We start from the raw sequence: 24,144 nt of genomic DNA, 5'->3' as shown, positions 1-24,144 counted from the left end.
AGCAAACCAAGTAAACAGGAGCTCAACAAAAAACAACTGGAGCCCAACCTTAATACACGCCCACAGAGGCAACATACCCTCTAAATAGCAGCCTGCAAAACTTTGCAGCCAAAGGAAGTAATCGCAGATGCCAACACATCTTTACTAAATTGTAGAATTTAGTAAACATGTGCACCAACGACCAGGTGACCGCCTTGCAAACCTGCGCGGCTGACGCCTGACGATGGCAGGCCCAAGAAGCACCAAGCGTCCGAGTAGAGTCCACTGTTACAAAGGAGAAACCTAAACCCGATAGAATAGACCTGAGTCACCGTCTGTCTGATCAATCTGGAAATGGTCACAGAAGAAGTGGACAGCCCTTTTCTTGGCCCATCTGTGATCACAAACAGTGAGTCTGACCTCCGAAAAGACTCCATGGCTGGCAAATGCATCCGAATTGCCAAAACCACATCCAAGGCATGTAAAGCAAATTCCTTAGGATGTTTGGGCCTGGGACACAGGGAAGGCAACACAATGTCTTCATTCAAATTGAATACAGACTTCCTTCGGAAGGAACGGCCGACATGGGCGAAGAACCACCTTATCTTTGTGGACTACCAAATAGGGGGTACAACAAGAGAATGCAGTCAGCTCCAACACCCTGCATGCAGAAGTGATAGCCACCAAAAAGGCCACCTTCTGGGACAGTGTTAGCTGGGGAATCTCCTAAATATTTTCAAAGGAAGGCTTCTGGAGAACTGAAAGCACCAAGTTCAGATCCCAAGGCAGTAGAGACCACACCGGTGGAATCTGATTTCAAACCCCTTGAATAAAAAGGTACGCACCAAGGAGTGCGTGGCCAGGGGTTGCTGAAAGATGACTGCTAAGTCCGACACCTGGCCCTTGAAGGTACTCAATGGCAATTTCTGCTCAACACCTCGTTAAAGAAAGGTCAAAATTCAAGCCACCGAAAAAGAACGAGGGTGAACTCCAATCAACTTGAACTCACCGACCCAGGTTGTCTAAGCCAGCGACTGTAAAGCAGGATGGAAGATCTCGCCTTTGTACAATAGATCATCTCTGAGACACAGTCTTCAAGGGGCGCCGGAGACCAGTCGCACCAGGTAAGTGTACCAAGATAGATAAGGCCAGTCCAGGGCCACTAGATCGACCGGAATCCCCTTGGCCTCAATTCTGCACAAAAGCTTGAGAGGAGGAAAAGCGTTAAATCAGATACTGGCCCCACAGGGCCACCAGAGCGTCTGTGGCAACTCCTGGAGGATCCCGTGACCTTGCCACAAACCTCAGTACCTTTTTGTTGAGCCGGGACGCCAAAAGATCCACCTTGGGGTGCCCCCCGGAGACATATCTGATGAAACACATCCGGATGAAGGGAATACTTCCCTTGGTCCAACGCCTGCTGACTAAGATAGTCCGCCTGACAGTTTTCTATGCTCACCAGCTACTTCCAGGGCTGCCAATACACTTTGTTCCACCCTGGGGAATGACATAAGCCACCATGGCATTGTCTGACTGGATCCGCTCTGGAAGCTTCTCGAGTAGATCCGTCCAGTGATCCAAGCCCAGTCTGATCGCCCGAAGTACAAAAAGACATTGATCGGTAGTCTGGACTCTTGCAGTATCCAACAACCCTGAGCGGAACTCAGTCCCAGGACACCTCCCCACCCAGACAGACTGGCATCCATAGTGATCACTATCCAATACAAGGAGAGAAAAGATTTGCCCCTGCCGAAGAGCCGGAGAGGGGAGAGACCCCCTGGTTTCCCGGCTCAGCCAAATCGGATTGTCCAGAGACCTTGGACACCTGTCCCATTTTACCAGGATCTTCTATTCAAGGGACCTTGTATGGAACTGTGCAAATGGGACCACCTGGAAGGAAGATACCATTAGGCCAAGCACCTGCATGCAAGTCCTAAGGGAGGACCACCTGCTGGACAACAGTAGGTGAAATGCAACATGCAACTTCTGGAGCTTGTCCAGAGGAAGGAACACTCTGGCTAGGGCTGAATCCAGAGCCAGACCCAGATAGTCTAGTTTTCTGGATGGAAGCAGACTTCTGGTAGTTTAGAAGCTAGCCAAACTCTTTCAGGGTCTGTATAGTGATCCCAATGTCGCCCATCAGGGCAGCAGAGGAATCCACTCACAAGAGGTGGTCGCCCAGGTATCCAAGTACCAGAATCCACTGCTGACGTAGCAACGCCAGAACCGGGGCCAACACTTTTGTAATGACCCGGGGAGTGGAGGCGAGACCAAAGGGTAACGCAACGAATGGGTAATGCTCCTCTCCCACAGCAAAAACAGAGGAAGCGCTGGTGTCGGACACATATTGGAATGTGCAGGTAAGCATCCTTGATGTCGATAGAAGCAAGAAAGTTCCCCTAATCAAGGGATGCCACCACTGTGAAAATGGACTCCATTCTGAACTCCAGTACCCACAAAGCAGTTCAAGGCCTTGGAGGTCCAGAATAAGACATATCTTGCCCTTTATCTTTGGAACCGTGAACAGGTTTGAATAAAAACCCTGAAACCGTTCCGATACCGAAACCGGGACAATCGCACCCTGAAGCAACAGGTCTTGCACTGCCCCAAAGAGAGCTTGCCATCATTCCGGGGACAGACGCACATCAGAAAGGAAGGACCTTTCCCGAGGGCAAAAACTAAACTATGTTGTGACCGGACAGTATCACTTTGTGGACCCACTTGTTTACCAAGGAGGTCCATGGGCCCAGAAACCAGCAAAGATGTCCCCCCACCCCAGGCATGGGCGACGGCGCACCTTAATGCTGAAGGAGCCTTGCCCGTGGGTCTAGAGAATGCGACTCTCGGCTTGCCAGACCAGGCCGCTTGGAACCTCCCGAAGAAGACTTGAAAGATTTTGAACCCTTACCAGTGGACCCCGAAGGAAAAAAAAAAAAAAAAAAAAACTTCTTGTGAGCCAAGACAGGCCACGTCTGTGGCAGGGTTCTTTTCCCATCCCAGACTGTCATCCAGGGTAGCCCCAAACAGATGATTTATTCAGAGGTTTTTTTTTTTTTTAAGAAGTCTGGTTCGCAGACCAACATGACACAATACACGCCTAAGCAGTGCACCACTGCCAAAACAGATAAAAATCCGGGGAGCCGTGCCCAAATAGGAAGACAAACTGCAGCCCCTGGACCAGCTGGTCCGCCAGTTCAGCAAAGGCGGGGGGAATCTGTTAATCCTCTAGGTCACATCACAAAAGTTTAGCCCACTCGGTCACAGTTTGCGACAGCAGGGCAATGGTGCGAACTGGCCTAAACTAAAGGGGGGGGGGTCTGAAGGGAACCCACAGGTCCGACCGTCCCAGGGAGGGGCTTGCGTCCACCCCAAATCCCTCCAGGGGGGAGAGGGGGGATAGCTACTCGCAATATCAGGAACCAGACAAGCACCGCTCCGGACAGAACCTCCTGATCTAACTGGGGGGACTGTCAGCTAGGAGAAATGCTGTGACTCAGGCCGAGACCCGGTCATATGCGACCTTGGGAGGCGTTTAACTCGCAGGCCAGTCCCCATCCAGTGGGGCTATGTTGCAGCCGACCTAGCGTGGAGCTGTGGTATGCATGTGCTCATTGGCCAGCCTGGGGTGACCACTGGATCTAGATATCCAGCCCGTCGCCCAGTCTGGCAGTGGATTGTAGATCTCGCAGAAAAAAAAAAAAAAAAAACATTTAAAAAAAGGAAAATATTGCCAGGACCAGAGATCCCAGCAGTAAACTAGGTCTTCACACCTGACTAGGCAGAAAAAAAACGAAGGCCTATAGCAGAGGGGGGTGGGAATGTTTACCACCTAGGACTGCCCATAGGCGTAGCTAAGTCTTTTTTTCTGCCTAGTGTTCTACTCCTGTAGGGGGCGATATAACTTTGTGGTTCTGAATAATGGAGAGCCGTGCTATCATTGAATAAAAGAAAAAAAGGTGCATTCATTTTTTTCCCCCTGCCTGAGCCTGCAGAGCATTGTATGTGCGATCAGCAGACTGCGGGTGCAATGCCAGGCTCCTGCAGACTCTCAGGATGGCTGTCTGCACATATCTCCATTATAGGCAGGTAGTTACTTGAGAGCAGGAAGATCAATGAACTACAAGACCACTCACCTATGCCCTTTGTAGCTCAATGAAATCTACAAGTCGTCAGCTGCAATGGGGAGTAGGGGGTACATGCTGAACATGTTACATAATACAACCTAAATACAGGTTTAACATGTTCAGAAAGGTAAACTAAGCCTATTTGGGATAATTTAACAAGAAATGAAGACAGTGACTGTTTATTAAAATGTTCTGCAGAGACAAAAAGTTATGTTGGATGTTCGAGACAATTTTTAAAGTGGAAGTAAACTCCTAAAAATACTTTAGTTTACCCACTAGTGATGCAGCAGTGACATACTTCATTGGCAGCTGTCATCTTATCTCCGTGCTACTTTGGGTGAGGGGTGATAGCTTGCGCATGTGCATGGGAGTCTGTCATTCCAGCAGATAAGGAGTTTGCAGGGAATGCATGCTGAGCTTCATGTAATACATGCAATGGAAGCCCGGGCCAGGCAGGTAAGAGTGTGCCATTGCATAAGTCACTTAGTGTCTAATGCAATAAAGAGCTGCTTGCTCATAGATTTTTTACAAATTAAGCTTAGTTTAGGTAACAATTCTTTATTTCTGCATCATCCAAAAGCGTGGACATTCCATTACAGACACAAACACCGAAAAAAGTTGGGACTTTAAATGAGGTTTCGCCTGGCTAGGGCTAAATACCTCCATCCCTATTCTTGAACAAATTGGGGGAAAGGGGAGTATGACTAAACCGTAATGAGGCTATCGGCAGGGTATTGTAGCATAATATAAAATATGTGTGAATCCTTTCACAACATAGTAATAATGTAGTACACAGAGCCAATGCCTAAGTCACCCTAATATAGGGGCAAGGGTAGAAAGAAGGGGGCAGTTGGGACTTTAAATGAAGTGCATATCAATGGTTGGGATAGGTAATATGGCTAAAAATGATTGTAAAAGTGGATCCACTTTCTACCCTTGCCCCTATATTAGGGTGACTTAGGCATTGGCTCTGTGTACTACATTATTACTATGTTGTGAAAGGATTCACACATTTTATATTATGCTACAATACCCCGCCGATAGCCTCATTACGGTTTAGTGGACATTCCATTGATTCCAATCACACCATGAAATAACTCTGATTTTACTGAGGCAAATGTAACTTGATTGGTAGGTGCCTAAAGTGTGCACTGTTTGAATAGTCTGCCTGATTTATGTGCGTAGTGGGATAGCTGTGACTGTACCTGGCTGCTGGAAAGAAATGCAATTACACATAGGCAGTCACCAGATAATCATTATTCCCGTATCAGTACGTTCAGTAACCAGGAATTGCTGTAACCCCATTTCATATTTATGGATAACCAGAAGAACCAAATACCCTTAAAAGAATGATAGATTGAAGGAAGATATTCCCCAAGAAGCAGTATTTTCGCTTTACGAATAAGGGCTGTACTTTCTGCCTGGTACTAAAGCACAAAAAAATGAATTTTTGTAAAATCTTACCGTAAAATTCATTTCTCTGAGTTCTCCGATAGTCGCCGTCCACTCAGTCTTCACCAATGGGTATTGACCTCTTATCCATAGGAGCAAGCTAGGCATAAGACTTGTTAAAAACAAAGTAATTTACACAGACACACCTATGGGGGCTGTCCCACTGGTCCAATACTCCCCTATCAGCCATCCCAACTCAGTTTGGTAGCAAGCAGTTAAGTCCAAAGAACCCCAAATAGAGGGGCGGGGCGGCGACTGTCAGAGGACTCAGAGAAAGCAATTTTACGGTAAGATTTTACAAAAATTCAGTTTTCTCTTACGTCCTCTGACAGTCGCCGCCCACTCATTCAGTCTTCACCAATGGGATGTCCCAAAGCAGTGTAGACATGAGGGGTGGGAAACGTAACCGTCATAAAGGCAACGCAGCACACACGTCAGAGAAAGGAACCTTACGTGAACAGAAAGGTATCCTCTGGGCAACAGAAAAGCTCAACTGGAGCAACAACCCAGGAAAGCAAACAAGGGGGAAAACAACCCCAACAGCCAGGGCCCTGCAAAACTAGGGTCCCTTTAAAGCACTGCGGCACACAGAACTTTGCGGCCAAAGGAGGCATCTGCCGATGCCAGAACATCAAGTTTGTAGAATTTTGAAAAGGTGTGCAGAGACTACCAGGTCGCCGCCTTGCACACCTGGACCACCGAAGCCTGATGCCGGAAGGCCCAGGACGCACTCACCGCTCTGGTAGAGTGCACCTTGACAGGGAAGGGTGGTACCCGTTCCTTAATCGAATAGGCCTGTACAATCGTTTGTCTGATCCATTTTGAAATGGTCGCCGCAGATGCAGCCATACCCTTCCGAGGTCCCTCAGGAAGGTTAAAAAGAGAATCGGACTTCCGAAAGGATTCAGTGGACGACAGGTAAACCCCGATCGCCCTGACAACATCCAAGGAATGCAAGGCAAACTCCTTAGGATGTTAAGGATTCGCACAAAGCGAAGGCAAAACAATGTCCTCATTAAGGTGAAAATCAGAAACCACCTTTGGAAGGAAGGATTGGGTCACAAGACCACCTTATCCCTATGAACCACCAGGTAAGGGGAGGGGCAAGACAAGGCCGCTAACTCCGACACTGCGTGCAGAAGTGATCGCCACCAGAAAAGCAACCTTTTTCGACAGCAGAGGCAAAGAAATTTCCCTGATGTTTTCAAAGGGAGGACGTTGCAAAACGGACAGAACCAAGGTTCAAGTCCCAAGAAGGTAGAGGAGCCCTCCGAGGAGGGGCCAAGTGACGCACACCTTGAATAAAGGTGCGAATCAAAGAGTTAGACGCCAATGGGTGCTGGAAAAGGACGCCCAGTGCGGACAACTGGCCCTTAACCGTGGTCAACGCCAGGCGCTGGTCCACACCAGTTTGTAGGAAGACTAACACCCTCGCCACCGAGTAGGAACGAGGAGGGAAGCCTTTGGATTCACACCAGGCAAAATAAGCCTTCCAGGTACAGTAATAGATCTTACCGGACGAGGCTTTCCTAGCCTTGAGCAAAGTAGGAATGACCTTGGATGAGAGACCCCTGTCTCTCAGGACCTGACTTTCAACAGCCATGCCGTTAAAGCCAGCGACTGTAAAGCAGGATGGAAGATCGGTCCCTGAGACAGTAGAACGTCTTGTAACGGTAGCCGCCATGGAGGTTCGACGGCCAGTTGAATGATGTCCGCGTACCAGGACCGGCGTGGCCAGTCCGGGGCCACCAGAATCACCAACTTCGGTTCCGACATCAACCTGCGCAGGAACCTGGACAACTGAATTGGGGGAAAGGCATATATCAGACGATACCGGTGCCAAGGCACCACCAGCGCATCCGAGGCGTCTGCCAGAGTATTGCGCGTTCCTGCCACGAACCTTCCCACCTTGTTGTTTAGCCGGGACGCGAATAGATCCACATCCGGGGATCCCCATTTCTCACACAGCATTTGAAACACCTCCGGGGGCAGGGACCATTCCCCTGGTCCAGGGTCTGGCGGCTCAGATAATCGGCCTGCCAGTTCTCCACTCCCGGAATGTAAACTGCCGAAATTGCCGGGACGTGAGTCTTGGCCCAAGAAAGAAAGCTGGTCACCTCCTGGGCCACCCCGGCACTCCTGGTGCCTCCTTGGTGATTGATATAAGCCACCGCAGTGGCACTGTCCGTCTGCACCCGTACAGAGCGGCCCTGAAGACGATCCGACCAATGGAGCAGGCACAGCCTGATCACTCTCAATTCCAAGATGTTTATCGGTAGGGATGATTCCTCCACCGACCAAGTGCCCTGGGCAGACAGGTTGCCCAGGACGCCACCCCAGCCCGACAGGCTGGCATCCGTGGTAATCACTGTCCACAGCAACGGCCGTAAGGATTTTCCCTCCGCTACAGCCGGGGACTGGAGCCACCACAGAAGATCCACTCTGGTTTGACGACTCAGAGACACCCTCAGAGGTCCAAGGACTGAGGAAGCCTGTCCCATCTGGCCAGTATCTCCGCTTGGAGAGACCGCGTGTGAAACTGTGCAAACGGTATTGCCTCGAAGGCTAACATCAATCCCAGGGACCGCATACAGGTCCTGAGTGAGGAGGACTAGTTGTCCCTGAGGGACCTGACCTCGCTCTGCAGGGTCCAGAGCTCGTCCTCCGGCAGAAACACCTTTGCTTGGGCGGAGTCCAAGACCATTCCCAAATATGGGAGACGAACCGAAGGAGACAAAGTAGACTTCTGAACGTTGATGGTCCATCCAAACTCCTGGAGCGTCTGAACCGTAGTGGACAGATTGCGCAGCAGGCTCTGACTGGCACTCGATCTTAACAGGAGATCGTCCAGATAACCCAAGACCACAATGCCCTGTGCGTGCAACAGGCCCAGAACAGGAGCCAGTACTTTGGTAAACACCCTTGGAGCCGAAGCGAGACTGAAAGGTAACGCCACAAACTGATAGTGTTCCTCCGCGATAGCGAATCGGAGGTACCTCTGATGACCCTCGAATATGGGGATGTGTAAATACGCATCCTTTAGGTTGATAGAAGCCAGGAAATCTCCCGGACTCAGGGGAGGCCACCACCGAGCGGAGCGATTCCATGCGGAAATTTTGAACGCGCACGAAGCGTTTCAGAGCTTTTAAGTCCAGAATCGGACACACCTTGCCCTCCTTTCTGGGCACAGTGAACAGATTCGAGTAAAACCCCCGAAATCTGTCCCGATGTGGCACCGTGACGATTACCCCCTGGGCGAGTAGATCCTGAACCGCCCAATGAAGATCCTGCAACCGATCTGGGGTCAAATGAAGATTTGAGGGAAAGAATCTGTCCCCTGGTCGCGAAAGGAATTCTATCTTGTAACCTGATCAAATGATTTCCTGAACCCACCTGTCCGGAATCCGGAGCAGCCAAGGTTGGAGGAAACCGCGCAGACGTCCCCCCCACCCCTGCAACGGGTGAGGGCGCCCCTTCAGGCAGTGGCGGACTGGGCCGCCGCACCAGCCTGGGCGGCCTTTGGCTTGCCCGCCCAGGGCTTTCTCTAGCCACCCTGGCCCTTGAAAGGTTTCCCCTTGTCCTGAGCCTTGAAGGCACGAAAGGACCCCTGATTTGGTTTAAAGGAGGGGCCCCACTTACCGCGGAAGAACTTACCTCTAGGATTCTGGGGCAACAGAAGGTGTCACTTGGGGCTTTTGCCCCCAGTGACACCTTTAACCAATACATCCAGGGATTCTCCAAAAAGACGATTCCCCGCATAAGGGAGGTCAGACACGGTCTTCCTGGAAGTCTGGTCAGCCGACCAGCTTTTCAACCAAATCAAGTGGCGATTAAGTACTGCGAAACTAGATAAGCACGCAGCTATTGGGGCCCCATTCAAGACCGCATCACACAAATACATGACCCCTTGGTAAATCTGGTCCACCATCTCCAAGCTAGAAGGGGGGGCAGAATCAGCCATGAGGGTGCGTTGGAGCACCTTGGTCCAATCCGCCACGGCTTGAGCCACCATGACAGAGGCGAAAATAGGTTTCAGCATGAACCCGCTACTTATGTAGAAATGTCGGCCAAGAGATTCCAGCCTCCTATCCGTAGGATCCCTAACACCGGAGAATCCTTGGTGAGTACTAGAGTGGCCCTGTTCAATCTGGTCACAGTGTGATCCACTTTTGGAGCCACAGACCAGCGCAAATCCGTAGGAGACGCAAAGGGGTAGAGGAGTTGAAACTTCTTTGGCATCACAAAAGTGCGCTTCAAGTTGCGCCATTGTTCATTCACAGTTTCAAGGAACTCAGCCGGGCAAGGACATACCTGCGCCGCCTTACGGGATCTGTGGGAGGAGGATTGGGCTCATCCTCTAAATGTAGTGTTTCCTTAACGGCAATGATCAGCGCATCCAAAGCTGCGCGGTCCTCGGCCGTCCCAGGGGGGGAATCATCCACCCCTGCATCCTCCGCCTCCCCGTCAGACTGGGAAGAGCGAGACCCTTCAAGGGGCACACCATCTACGGCAACCATGTCAGATTCAGAATCAGAAGAGAGAGAGAGCCTAAGCCTTTTTCTAGTATCCCGTTCAGCCATCAAAAGTTCCACCTTGGACGCTAATGTCGCAAGTGCGGCAGTCAGAGCAGAAGATTCAGAGGAACCTGAATCATCCACCAAAGCTGGGGGAAATTTGCTGTCCTGGGACTCCATAAGAAAAAAAAAACTTTTTTTTTTTTTTTTTAAAGATACTGGCCCTTTAAGCGTACCGCAATCCCCCGCAGTACACCGCTATGAAGGATACTGCAAACAGACCCCCAAGCAGGAATAAGCTGACAGCCAGAGGTATTCCCACAAAAAAACAGCAAAGACAGACCCCACAAGTGTTACCACCGCCTGCCCATCTCCTCTGCACAGAAAAAGGAAGTGATGTCACCGCATGAGGCTGAACTAGGGCTTCAGACTAAGGAAAAATGGTTGCCCATAGAAAATAATGGGAGGCTCCGGGAAAATGGCCGCCGACATGTGGTCATTAGAACACATTGCCACACACAAGATGGCGCCGTAAGGCGCCAAAACACAATACATACATCGCTGTAGAAGCGCCCACAGTGAAGCCAGCATGCTGCCCACACCTAAAATGGCGGACCGGCGGTTTTTAACCCCGCAGCGGTCGCCGCACGTGTCTGCACCTCCACACACACCATAAAGTGAGGAGAGTGAGAGGGACCCCCACAAGCACATAGGAGAGGGACCCCAACAAACAACCCCACATAGCGAGCTAGCTGTGTTAGAGCCCCCGCAGGGACCGTGGGAAAAGGAGCCCCAAAAACGCACAGACATTAGGTGATACCACAGACACACAGGCCTGCCAGCCCCAGACAGAGGCCCCACACAGAATGTACTTACTGTACCCGATGGCGTGGGTGCCTCACATTGACGGGAAACCTCCCACCCCAGATGGCGGGGGTGCCGTCAGCCAAAAACGCAGGACGCTAGCAACGCACGGAACCGTGGGTGAGACGTCCAGGCGAGGTGGCCACCTCGCAGGCTTGCATCCCTGAGGACAGGAATGGGTCGTTTGCGAGGCCAGGGCATACGCATAGCCTGCTAAATGCTCGATGGCGGGCTGGGATTCCATAAGGCCCTATGTCCTGGGATACCAGGATGACCAGTGCGCACCCAGCTCTGCGACGCCGTCATCTTGAAGAAGTGACTAACTAAATGCTGATAAACAGCTAGTAGTGCAAAGAAAAAACTAATTTGCCGAAATAAAATCATAAAAATAGAAGAAGGCTGAGACTGTAGCCATAGCACAGGGAGAGCCTATCTTACTCCTAACTAGGCAGAAGACAAACTGAGTTGGGATGGCTGATAGCAGGGGGGTATTGGACCAGTGGGACAGCCCCCATAGGTGTGTCTATGTAAATTACTTTGCTTTTAACAAGTCTTATGCCTAGCTTGCTCCTATGGATAAGAGGCCAATACCCATTGGTGACGACTGAATGAGTGGGCGGCGACTGTCAGAGGACGTAAGAGAAATTGTGCTTTCTCCCATGTCTAGTCTAACATGTATGGATAAAGTGGTTGCAGTAATGACAGTAGTCATTAAGCAAAAGTGGTCTGATACACAGAAGGGTATGTACAGGGCAAATTTACAAATACGTAGATATCACCATTAAATTATGGCACAAAACACCAACGTGTAAAAGGCACATTAATGGTTTTTCAGGTAAAAAAATATAGCAAAGCCAATAGTGAGTAAATTAAAAATCCAAAAAAAGATGAGATGTCTCCAATTAATGAAGACAGCAGGGAAATTGAACATGGTCAATTACTACCTTGAGGGGGGGGGGGGGGGGGAACACAACACTGATACTTTAACTTGCAAAGGCTACATCAGGCATGTCTATATATATATATATATATATATATATATATATATATATATATATATATATTTTTTTTTTTTTTTAAAGAGCCACACCCAACTTCTAGATCATGTGACCAAGTGAGAAATGTAGAGATTAAAAAGGTAGAAGAGTTCAGTTGTAGATAACAAAACCAGCAAGATGTATGTGCTTTGTCTGTAAATAGCAACAAGAAAGTCACGGTTGTAATATTCAACTTCTATCAATTTCTGTAATTCTACATTCTACTGTGTCACTATACGTATATAGATATATATATATATATAAATATGCTATACTATAAACTTCATACTCTAGAATGGGAAGAGGTTTATGACTGGTGCTACAAATGAACAGTATAATTATTGTCATAGAAAAAAAGGGGCAGTGCCAATGTTTCCATTTGCAGTAAAAGAAAATTGATAATTTACCTGTTGAACCAGGCGACATTGCAGATGGTCCGGGTGAAGGGTTCATGGTGCTTGTTGGCTGTGGAAGCGGATGTCCAATTGAAATGTACCTGCTTAATATAGTGTCTAAATTATTTGATCCAGCATCTTCCAGCTACAAGAGAAGGAACAACCAACATGAAGGATAATCATACTTCTAAGGGCATTGATTATACCCAAAACTCAATAGCACCAAACACGTTCTAAAAACCCCTGAAAGATTAGGCAATATAAAATTACTCTTGCCAAGAGGTAGGAAGGACAACTGCAGGGGAAAAGAGCATGCTTGACAACAGCTGGTAATGTCCAGGAGTGGTGACGTCAGTCATAGGCTCCTTTGGCCCATCCGTTGTCAGTGCTCCCTCCTCTCCCCTGTAGTGCCACTGGCTGACAGAGGGGAGGCGAATCACGTGACCAAACCAGGCAAACCTGTTTCTTACACAGGTTATTCAGAACAGGCGTTAGAAGGGGAGGGAACATTTTTAAGAGTAGACAAGTTTTGCCAAAAATTCTACTTTAGGCTGGACATAAAGGAGTAGAAGTTTGTATGTATGTTTTTATTATAAACCTCGTAGAATGTTCCTTTCTTGCCATCGAGTCATTATAGTTTTATAGTTTAAAGGCTCTTAAAATTTCATCCAGATCTACTATTTGAATGTAATCCCAGATGTATGAATCAAGTTTTATTACAATACAATATGTAGGATTTTCTCAAATGAAAACCACATTCAGGGTTCTTCTCAACCATTAGAAAATCAAATAAACATTCAGAAAACAATTAGCTAATGACCAGGTTAAATCAAACAAAGTAAGAAATTTAACACACCAGCACTTGAAGCAAGAACAGCAATCAAGACCGCATAAAACCGACACACACACACAATTACAGAATCTCTTAACAGCTCCACCAGCAACTCTGTAGTACAATGGGCTGCCTGCCTGAACACAAATTGACAGTTCAGGCAGAACCGCACATGACATATTCAAAAGGATATTGGATAGAAATTGTATGGTGTATAACTAGCTTAACCACTTACGTACCCGCCCACTGTGTATTTACGTCGGTATTTTGACCTTAAATACCAGGGTAACCCTGGAGGACCGGAGCGACGTCCTACGTCGCTTCAGCAACTGCTTAAAGAGCCCATTTTTTTAATTGTGAAAAAATGACTTCTTTTTTAGTGTAGATGCGAGATCTGAGGTCTTTTTGACCCCAGATCTCACATTAAAAAAGGTCCCGTCATAATTATTTCTATTACAAAGGATCTTTACATTCCTTATAATAGGAATAAAAGTGATCAAAATTATTTTTTTTTTTTAAAGGACAGTGTAAAAATAAAAGATAAAATAGTAAAAAAAAATAAAACCGCCCCCATCCCAGTTAGCTCGCGCGCAAAAGCGAACGCATATGCAAGTTGCGCCCACATATGTAAAAGGTGTTCAAACCACACATGAGGTATTGCCGCGATCGTTCGAACAAGGGCAATCATTTGAGCCCTAGACCTCCTCTGTAACTCTAAACTGGTAACCTGTAGAAATTTTTAAAGTGTCGCCTATGGAGATTTTTTTAATTACCAATGTTTGTCTCCATTCCAAGTGCATGCGCAATTTTGAAGCATGACAGGCTAGGTATCTATTTACTCGGCGTAACATTAGCTTTCACATTATAGAAAAAAATTGGGCTAACTTTACGGTTTTCTTTAATTCAAAAAAGTGCATTTTTCCCCCAAAAATTGCGTTTGTAAGACCGCTGCGCAAATACGGTGTGATAAATACTGCAACAATTTCCATTTTATTCTCTAAGGATCCCTGGGTTATTACCAATGGCCTCATTGTTGCATCTTCAGTTTAGTTGCAAGCCCCAAAACCCAACTCTACAGAGAAAGGAGGGGTGGAAGCTACGTCCATCGGTGGATTTTAGAGAAATTATTTTACGGTAAGTAAAAAAATCCATTTCGTCCACCGATGGACGTAGTTGCTGCTTTAAATCATAGACAGATGGAACGTCCAAAAGCAGTAACCACTGAGGGGTGGGGCGAGGACAAACTTTAAAGAATGCAATTCCCATGGCTAACAGCCAACTATAGAACATGGAGCCAAACAAGCAACTGTGGCTCAATTGTAGCAAAATCAAAAAGGAGAAGGAAATGTAGACTGCTCCTTAAATGTTGGCCAGCAAAACCTTGCAGCCAAAGGACGCATCCGAGGATGCCAACACATCCACTCTGTAAAACTTGGTGAACCGCCTTGCAAACCTGCATCACTGACGCCTGATGGCGGAAAGCCCAAGAGGCACTTAACGCCCGCGTAGAGTGAGCCTTGACAGGGAAAGGAGGAACCTTTCCCTTAAAATGAATACGCCTTCACCACTGTCTGTCTGATCCATCGAAAGATTGTCGCCGCGGATGCAGCCTGACCCTTACGAGGTCCATCGGTATTTACAAACAGAGTCCAACTTACGAAAGGATTCCAGGTACACCCGTATCACCCGAACCACATCCAAAGAATGCAAGGCAATTTCCTTAGGATGTGAAGGTTTCGGACAGAGTGACGGAAGCATGATGTCTTCGTTCAGATGGAAGTCTGAAACCACCTTAGGAAGAAACAATGGATTAGGCTGTAACACTACCTTATCCCTGTGTATTACCAGATAAGGAGAGCGGCAAGTAAGCGCCGCTAGTTCAGAAACCCTGCGCGCAGAGGTGATAACCACCAAAAAGGCAACCGAAAAGGAGATTTCTGAAGAACTGATAGAACCAAATTAAGGTCTCAAGGAGGTAATGGAGAGGGGACCTCCTGGGGGGAGCCAAATGGCAAACCCCCTGAAGAAAAGTAAGAAATCAAAGAGTGCGTAGCCAAAGGGCGTTAGAAGTACACAGCAAAGGCCGAGATCTGACACTTAAGAGTGCCCAACGCCAAACGTTGGTCAACTTCTTTCTGAAGAAAGGTCAGGATACTGCTACTAGCAAAGGATCTAGGATGCAGCTTCAGCGATTCGCACCAAGCAATGTACGTAGTGTGGATAGTCCACGTACGATGATAAATCTTCAGAGAAGTGGACTTCCTAGCCCTGAGTAAGGTAGGGATAAAAGAATCAGACAAACCCCTGTCCTTTAACACCTTGCTCTCAACAGCCAAGCCGTTAAAGCCTGCGACTGTAAAGCAGGATGGAAGATCGGACCCTGAGACAGAAGATCTTCCAGCAGAGGAAGTGTCCACGGGCCTGCGTTCTTCAGCCGAATCAAGTCGGCGTACCAGGATCTCCGGGGTCAATCTGGAGCCACCAGAATTACCGGAATCCCATCCAACTCAAAGTTTCAGCAGAGGAAACGCATAAATTAGCCCATACCGGCTCCAGGAAGCCACCAGGGCGTCTACTGCATCAGCCAGAGGATCTCTGGACCGAGTCACAAACTTTAAAACTTTTCTGTTTTGTCTGGAGGCGAACAGGTCCACATTCGGGGTCCCCAGGGTTTGCCTGCCAATGGTCTACGCCAGGAATGTACACAGCGAATAGGGCTGGGACGTAGTCCTCTGCCCAGCGCAGGATCTTGGCTACCTCATGAGCCGCCAGGGCGCTCCTGGTGCCCCCCTTGATGATTGACATATGCCACGGCCGTGACATTGTCGGACTGGACTCGGACAGAACACCCCTTGAGATTGTCCGTCCAGTGGAACAGGCTCAACTTGATTGCTCTCAGTTCCAGAACGTTGATCGGGAAGCTTGGACTCTTACAACGTCCAGGTCCCTTGAACATTCAGGTTGCCCAGCCAGATAGCACGTCTGATGAGCACACTTGCCACTGACGCTCTGGCAGCGAGCGGAACATCCAGGTTACCATCACACAAAAATTGCAGAGTCTGCGATAATTGGTCAGCGAGTTCCAGGGCAGATGACGGTAATGGGGTTACCGTCATTGCCTCTCGCAGAGCCTTTACCCATTCAAACAGTCTGAGAGACTAGAATGGTAGTCAGGGCAGGCCTGAGAATAGATCCCACTACCGTATACAGGTGTCGGGATAAGACCTCAAAACGTCTGTCACCAGATCAGGGAGAGATGAGGATTCTGCCACCGGTAAGACCGTGGCCTTTTGAATACCGCATATCTGGAGGTCCACCTGAGGGGGGACCGTCCATTTGCGTAAGATCTCCCTCAAATGGGTAGCGTCTAGCTAAACGTTTGGGAACTGCAAGCGTGCGATTAGGTTGCCGCCATTGTTCCTCCACTAAGGCGGACAAGACTTCGGGACAACGGAAAAACCTGGCCGATTTCTTTGCCCTGAAGGATCCAAAGGATACTGAGGCTCCTTGTAATTTAGAAATCGCATTAGTGATTTTCAGGGTGTCCCTCACTGAGGATATCAAAGCATCTACCAGCGCCTTTTCCTGAGCCAAGCCAGGCGTGGAAACATCCTCTTCCGCGTCAGAAAGGTCTGAATGCAGGGACGCATCCTCCAAAAGGGGGTCTGCATCGCCGGCGACCATAACGGCCACAGAATCTGAGAACAGAGATGGGACAGGTGAGGGCCGAGGGCGTTTCCTAGTAAATGCTGCCGCAATAACTTTTTCAATTTTTCTGGACATTTCTTGCATCACAGACAATAAAATCACATCATGAGCATCAGAAGCAGGCCCCAACGATACATCGGGGGTTACAGACAAACTTGGGGAATCCGTGTTAGACATGTGGCAAAACAGTAGGATTATACAGTAAGAAAGTAAAGAGCAGACAGGGAAACACAGGAAACCTGCACCGCAAGGGGTAAACAGAAGCTTCTCCTGAAAACAGGAGCAATGGCCTAAGAGGGAGAAATCCGTGCCCAATCGCCAAATATTAACGCTCTTGAGGTTAAGTGAGGTTACAAAGGCACAACAGGTCCCAGCAAGTCTGCTGCTACCGGCGTGCACTGCGCCTTTAAGAGGCGATCATGATGCACGCAGCGCTACACCGGGGGGATAATCCTAAGCCCCCTAAAGGCCTGATACCCCTCAGAAGATGAAAAGGTGAAGGCCATGGTAATTAAACTCCTTTAGAGTAGTTTCCACATGGAGAACACAGCAAGGTCCATCAGCAGCATGGAGAAGTGAAAGTAGAAGGTAACGCCCCGCCCACAAGAGCCAGAAGCTCCCGTGCCGTTTTGTCTCCGGCTACACAAAATGGCCACCGGCATTACAGGGATAGGGATACCCAGGCAGGCTGCAGGCCATGGCAAAATGGCAGCTTGGCGCCGATGAGCACGTGACCCCTGGCCTAGTGAGGCCTACCCTAGTAACAGGCCTGGGGGCCCTGGTGGGGGTCATCCCAGTGGATGAAACCCCCCTCCCAGGTAGCGGTATGAGGCAAAACCATGTACCCCCCCTCCGAGGCCTCCCTCCCCCCCACCGTCCACTACCTGGTATAGCACCTGAGGCAACTTACATAGGGGACCCACCACTAAAGTGTCCCGGGGGTCCGGAGCCCAGGGTAGGGAAAGGTCAGGATAGGAGGGGAAGGTCCCAGGTGACCCCTCAAAGTGGAGGAGGGTGGCAGGAGGTATGGGTACCCGAGAGTCCTACTCGCCTTTGGAGGAGCCCACGTCCGCCCAAGGCCCGCTAACCAGACGGGGGGACTGAACGTACCGGACCACGCTGCTGAGGGTGGGCATCCATCCAGACTGACTGCCTCTGCACCGCAGTGAGGGCGCTGTCGGCCAAGGGGCACGCTGTGACGCTGGAATGTCAGGTGTGTGCGTCCCGGCGGGGTGTTTCACCCGCAGGCCAGTCCCCGTCTGTGGGACTATAGTCGCTATGAAGACCCAGCGTGGAGCTAACGGTTTGCAAACGCTCGCTGGCACAAACTGGGAGACTGTAAGGTTCTCATATAGCCAGTCCAAAACCCAGCTGGCATTCCACATGGTGGGATCTCCACGCGTGGACACTGAGAATACATGATCTGTATTGGCACTGCTGCTGCACGTTTTGCACATTTCATCACATGGGAAGAATTATGTTTTATATGGACTGATTGATGGACTAATCTGATGATATTTCATTCAGTTAACCTCCGGTGTTTGAGTTTATGCTAGTTGAAAAATCTCTTACCAGTCACAATATTTATGATATATTTTATATAAAGGTCACATTAGCACTAGCACTTTATATATTTTTTATGTTTATCAATACGATATATTTCACATTTTTTTCTGCACCTTAAGTTATTAGTAGGGTGGTCTACTTTGGCACTGCACTTTATAATACTGTCAGACAGTGGGCAGTCCTTAAAAAATATATTACTTAGCACTTTATTTGCACTTTGCACATAACTTCCAGCGTGCGGGCTATTTTCTGCAAAAAGGCTATTTTTTCAACTTATACAGCTGTATGAAGCAGCTGGTATATTCTTTGTTTACATTAGCACTATACACTTTAATGTTATGAATGGTTAGGCTACTATTTTGCACTGGCACCTTAGTTTCAGATGAAACATTTTAATCTTTATATGTCCGCCTAAAGGATATCATTGGTTTATCCTAGCTGGGTTGAGGGGTATACATGAATTTGCGCCAGTTTTTTTCTTTGGCCTTACACTTATGTAGTACATCTACAGTTTACCAGCAGCATCTTCTTACTTCCCTTACCTATTACTGTGGGTTTTTCTTTTATCCAATTCTGACATCCAGGGCACTTGATTACATATTTTTTCTCGGCATTCCACAGGAACTGGAGTCAGCAGCAACAAAAAATAAAAAAGGTTCCATTTAAGACATTTAAAACAGAGCTAGGACAAAAGGCCCCAGCAGGGAGCTGTTTAGCCACTCCTAAGACCAGGCAGCTAAAACTGAAGATGCAAGGGTGAGGCCAGGGGTAATAACCCAGGGATCCCTCCCCCCTGGGCATGTCAAAGCCTTTGGCTCTAACTGGTCACTCCTAGTGGGAGGGGCTTATTACCCATCCAGGATTTAAAGCAGGAGCTACGTCCGTTGGTGGACGAAAGAGAAAAAAATATTTCAACTTGTTTCAGAAATAGGTCCGGTCCATAAGTGGTTAATAAAAGCATTATGAAAACAGGAAACTGGATATCTTCTCCTGTATTCCTCCAGTACAAAAATATCCTGCTGATCTAGGGTCCACATTTTGCTACCACCACCAGTAATCAGTGGTAAGCTGGTTATATGAATATTGATTCAGCTGATTTACAGCAGAAAAATCGCCATACTTGCTGAAAATGCTACTAAATAATACGTACAGTTAACTATACAGCCAGTATTAGGCAATCTCCCACGGGGTTAGTTCAAATCATATAGGCAAAAGAAAAATACTGCTTAAATCAGAAAAGTTACACCACGGATATGTTGATACATGATGCCTAATGCTGTGTATGTCACAGACTAAGCGTCAATGTATTTGTCTAAGTCTGCAGTTTGTATCAGTGGCCATACTGTTGAGAAAAGAAGGAATCACAGCCCGTAGATTGTCAAACATGATGGGCAAGTAGTATGCACGCACACTGAAAGCTATTTGCCACTTTTTATAATTTAAGTTAATGCACTCCCAAGAGTAGCTCATTTGGTAATTGTGTTTGTCAATTTTATCTTCTGAAATAACAGCTTTATAAATATATATATAAAAAAAAAAAAAAATGAAAAAAAAAAAAAATGAAAAACAACAAAGTGCACTATGTAGGATTTACAGTAGGTCCTTAATTGAGTGAACGTGAAATATAGTTATCTGGAATTATGCACATTACCATTATAGGCACAAATTAACTTGTTTGCCTTTAAAAAGAAAATTCCAACCCTTTCAGAGAGCTCACAAGAGAACCTGTCACAGTTCAGCTTATGCAAGAATCTACAATTTATCTTTGGAGGACTCCCAATTTTTTTAGTTTTAGATAAAGTGGAGAGTAATCGGAACACAGCAGTCAGGCTTTTATTGTGGTCTGTGCTCCCATTAGGGAGAGTCACCTTATTTTTGCTCTGGTGACTATTACGTAAAGTGAAAGAAAATGACAAAATATGAGGGGTCACCAGAACAGGAATAAAGAGAAAATCTTCCAAAAGGGACACCAATTCTGGTGACTGCAGAGGTTTCCCTCACTTCCTGTCAGGGATCAAATTTATGGGACACACACACACACACAAGGCAAAATAAGCTTTCTGTATTCAATGGTACACCTTCCTGGAGGTTGCCTTTCTTGCCCTAAGGCGGGTAGGGATGACACAGTCAGGATACCCCTACACCTCAGTACTTGGGTTTCAACAGTCATGTCCTCAAGCAAGATGGAAGAATGAACCTGCAAAAGCAAATTTGACTATCAGGAGGAGCCCACAACTCGACTTCAAGAGACTCATGATTTCCATATACCACACTCTTAGCCAAACAGGTGTGATCAAAATCACCAAAATGCCCTCCACCTTTACCCTGCAAAACAGATAAAGAATCAGGCTGCCATGGAAGGAAGGCATAGGTCAGATGTAATTGATCCCAAGATGTCAACATGGGAAACCACCGCAAGCGCTTGAAGATCTCTGGGATGAGACACAAACCTGTTCAGTTTGTTGCTGAAACTGCAAGCCAAGAGCGACCCCCACCCACCGCAGACAAATGTTTGCAAACACCTATGAGTGAAGAGCCAATTTACCAGGATTCAGCTGAGGGTTGAGAAAGTTTGCTTGACAATTTTCTATGCCAAAAATGTGCATGGCATAGAGGGAAACAAATTCTAACCAGGACAAGATAAGGTTTGCTTCTTCCAAAGCAGCACAACTTTTTCCCACCTTGATGTTGATGCATGCCAACCATGATGGTGTCCAGCCACGCTCTGATAGGAAGACCCAAAAGGCAGACAGATGAGTGTAGGAAGGCCAGACAAATAGTCTGAAGTTCCAGGATGTTTGACTGTCTGCTTCCACTGCTGACAACCATGTTACTTGAAAAAATTGCAAGAGCAGCCTAAAAACATCAAAACGAGGATATAGTATGCATCTGGTCAAAATTATGAAGTTTGTATACCAATGCTAGAAGCCTGGCCAACAAAATGGGAGAGCTGGAGCTGCTAATGTATGAGGAGGACTTTAGATTTTGTGGGGATTACAGAGACTTGGTTTGACAGCTCTCATGATTGGCTGGCGACCATCCAGGGGTATTCCCTTTATCGCATAGATAGAGAAGGTAAAGGGGGAGGGGTATGCCTGCATATTAATAACAGTGTACAGGTAAATATGAGGGATGATAATAATGGAGCTATGGATGAGGTAGAATCCCTATGGGTAGAACTTTAAAGGGAAGACACTATGTGGAAAGTAATATTAGGCCTATGCTATAGGCCCCCCAACAAAAGGGAGGAGCAGGAGGCGGACCTCCATTCACAGATTGGATTGGCAGCAAGGATGGGAAAGGTAATTATAATGGGGGACTTTAATTATCCAGGTATAGACTGGGCAGAAGGAACCACGCATTCATCCAAGGCTTGGCATTTCCTAAATATTTTGCAGGACAATTTCATGGGTGAGATGGTGAACGCACCAACAAGAAACAATGCAGTACTAGACCTACTGATTACCAACACAGACCTGCTCATGGATATAGAAATAGGGGGCAACTTAGGAAACAGTGACCATAGGTCAATAAGTTTCAGTATTAATCATAGTAATAGGAAACACAAGGGTAATATAAGGACAATGAATCTCAAAAGGGCCAACTTCCCTAAACTGCACTCTTTGCTAAACAGTATCAAATGGGATAGAAGTCTAGGAACAAAGAACACGGAGGAAAAAGGGGAGTGCTTCAAGCATACTAAACAAAGGGATTGGCCAGTGCATTCCAAAGGGAAATACATTTAAAAGAGCAAAACTAAACCCTGGGGGGCTAAACTCAAACATAAAAATGCATATTGATACTAAAGAAAAGGCCTTCAAAAAATAAAAGGCTGAGGGGACATTGGCAGCATTCAAGCATTACAAATAGTGCAATAAGAAATGTAAAGGCGAAATCAAGGCAGCTGAAATAGAACACGAGAGACATATAGCGGAAGAGTAAAAAAAAAAAAAAAATTCTTTAAGTATATAAATATTAAGAAAGCGAGGCCAGAACACATTGGCCCCATAAAAGACAACAAAGGGAATCTGGCCACAGAGGACAGAGAGAAGGCAAAAGTGTTAAATAATTTCTTCTCTTCAGTCTTCACAAAAGAATTGGGGGGCTACACTAACCCAGCTTGTAATGATAAATTAAATAATACACCTCAGGAAGTACCCCCATTGCTAACAGAAGATAGACTTCTAACTAAACCGGATGGCTTGCACCTGAGGGTTCTTAAAGAGCTCAGCCAGGTGATAGCCAGACCATTATTCTTGATCTTTAAGGATAGTCTACTGACAGGTATGGTGCCAGCTGATTGGAAAAAGCCAACGTGGTACCAATATTTAAAAGAGGGCCGAGATATAACCCGGGTAACTATAGGCCGGTCAGCCTAACATCAGTAGTCTGCAAAATTTTGGAGGGGATGTTAAGGGACCACATACAAGACTTTAGTAATGAAAATGGTATTATTAGTAGTAATCAGCATGGATTCATGAAAAATCGTTCTTGCCAGACCAATCTATTAACGTTCTACGATGAAGTGAGTTGCCATCTAGATAAAGGAAGGCCTGTGGATGTGGTGTATCTGGACTTTGCATAGGCATTTGACACAGTTCCCCAAAAACGCTTACTGTACAAACTAAGGTACATAGATATGGACCATAGGGTGAGTACCTGGATAGAGAACTGGCTCCAGGGGAGAGTCCAGAGGGTGGTGATTAATGGGGAGTACTCGGATTGGGCAGGTGTGTAAAGTCGGGTCTCCCAAGGTTCTGTCCTGGGACCAATCTCGTTTAATCTATTCAAAAACGATCTAGAGGAGAGGATATCCAGCACAATCTCGGTATTTGCGGATGATACTAAACTAAGCAAGCCAATGTCTGCTATGCAGGATGTGGAAACCTTACAAGCAGACCTGAACAAAATAATGGGGTGGGCAACTACACAGCAGATGAGGTTTAATGTTGAGAAATGTAAAGTAATGCACTTGGGAATCAGAAACCCGAAAGCAAGCTACTCACTAGGGGGGGAACCTCTGGGTGAATCGAAGATGGAAAAGGACCTGGGAGTACTAGTGGACAACAGGTTTGGTAGTGGCATGCAATGCCAAGCCGCTGCAAGCAAAGCCAACAAAATATTGGCATGTATAAAAAAGGGGATTCACTCCAGAAATAGATTATTCTCCCAATCTACAAGACTTTGGTATGGCCACATCTGGAGTATTCCGTTCAGTTCTGGGCACTGGTCCTTAAAAAGGATGTGCTGGAACTGAAGTGAGTCCAGAGAAGGGCAACAAAAATAATTAGGGGAATGGAGGACATCAGCTATGAGTAAAGATTACAAGAATTTAACTTATTCTCTCTGGAGAAGAGACGCTTAAGAGGGGATATGATCTCAATGTACAAATACTGTACTGGTGATGACCCTAGCATAAGGAAAAAACTTTTCAGAGAAAGTGAATACAATAAGACACGTGGCCACTCACTAAAAGTAGAGGAAGAACAGTTTAACCTTAAAATACGTAAGGGGTTCTTTACTGTCAGAGCAATAAGGATGTGGAATTCTCTTCCACAAGCAGTAGTATCAGCAGGGAGCATCGATAGTTTCAAAAAACTATTAGATGGGCACCTTAAAGACCGCAATATACAGGGGTATACAATGTACGGTTAACCACACACACATCATAGG

General features: G+C 47.0%; 1 protein-coding gene across 3 annotated transcripts in view; it reads right to left on the bottom strand.

Moving 5' to 3' along the window:
- Nucleotides 1–24,144, bottom strand: part of TRIM33 (tripartite motif containing 33) — a 271,501-nt gene that overhangs the window by 48,805 nt on the left and 198,552 nt on the right. For all 3 annotated transcript variants that reach the window (XM_082246208.1, XM_082246207.1, XM_082246206.1), the window contains one exon: nt 12,378–12,510. In XM_082246208.1, the coding sequence (XP_082102334.1) occupies nt 12,378–12,510 (133 nt within the window). The remainder of the gene's footprint in view (nt 1–12,377; nt 12,511–24,144) is intronic.

Source organism: Pelophylax lessonae (genome assembly GCF_965119305.1).
Source record: "Pelophylax lessonae genome assembly, chromosome: 2".
In the NCBI taxonomy this organism is placed as follows: domain Eukaryota; kingdom Metazoa; phylum Chordata; class Amphibia; order Anura; family Ranidae; genus Pelophylax; species Pelophylax lessonae.
This window is presented reverse-complemented; position numbering and strand designations above follow the sequence as displayed.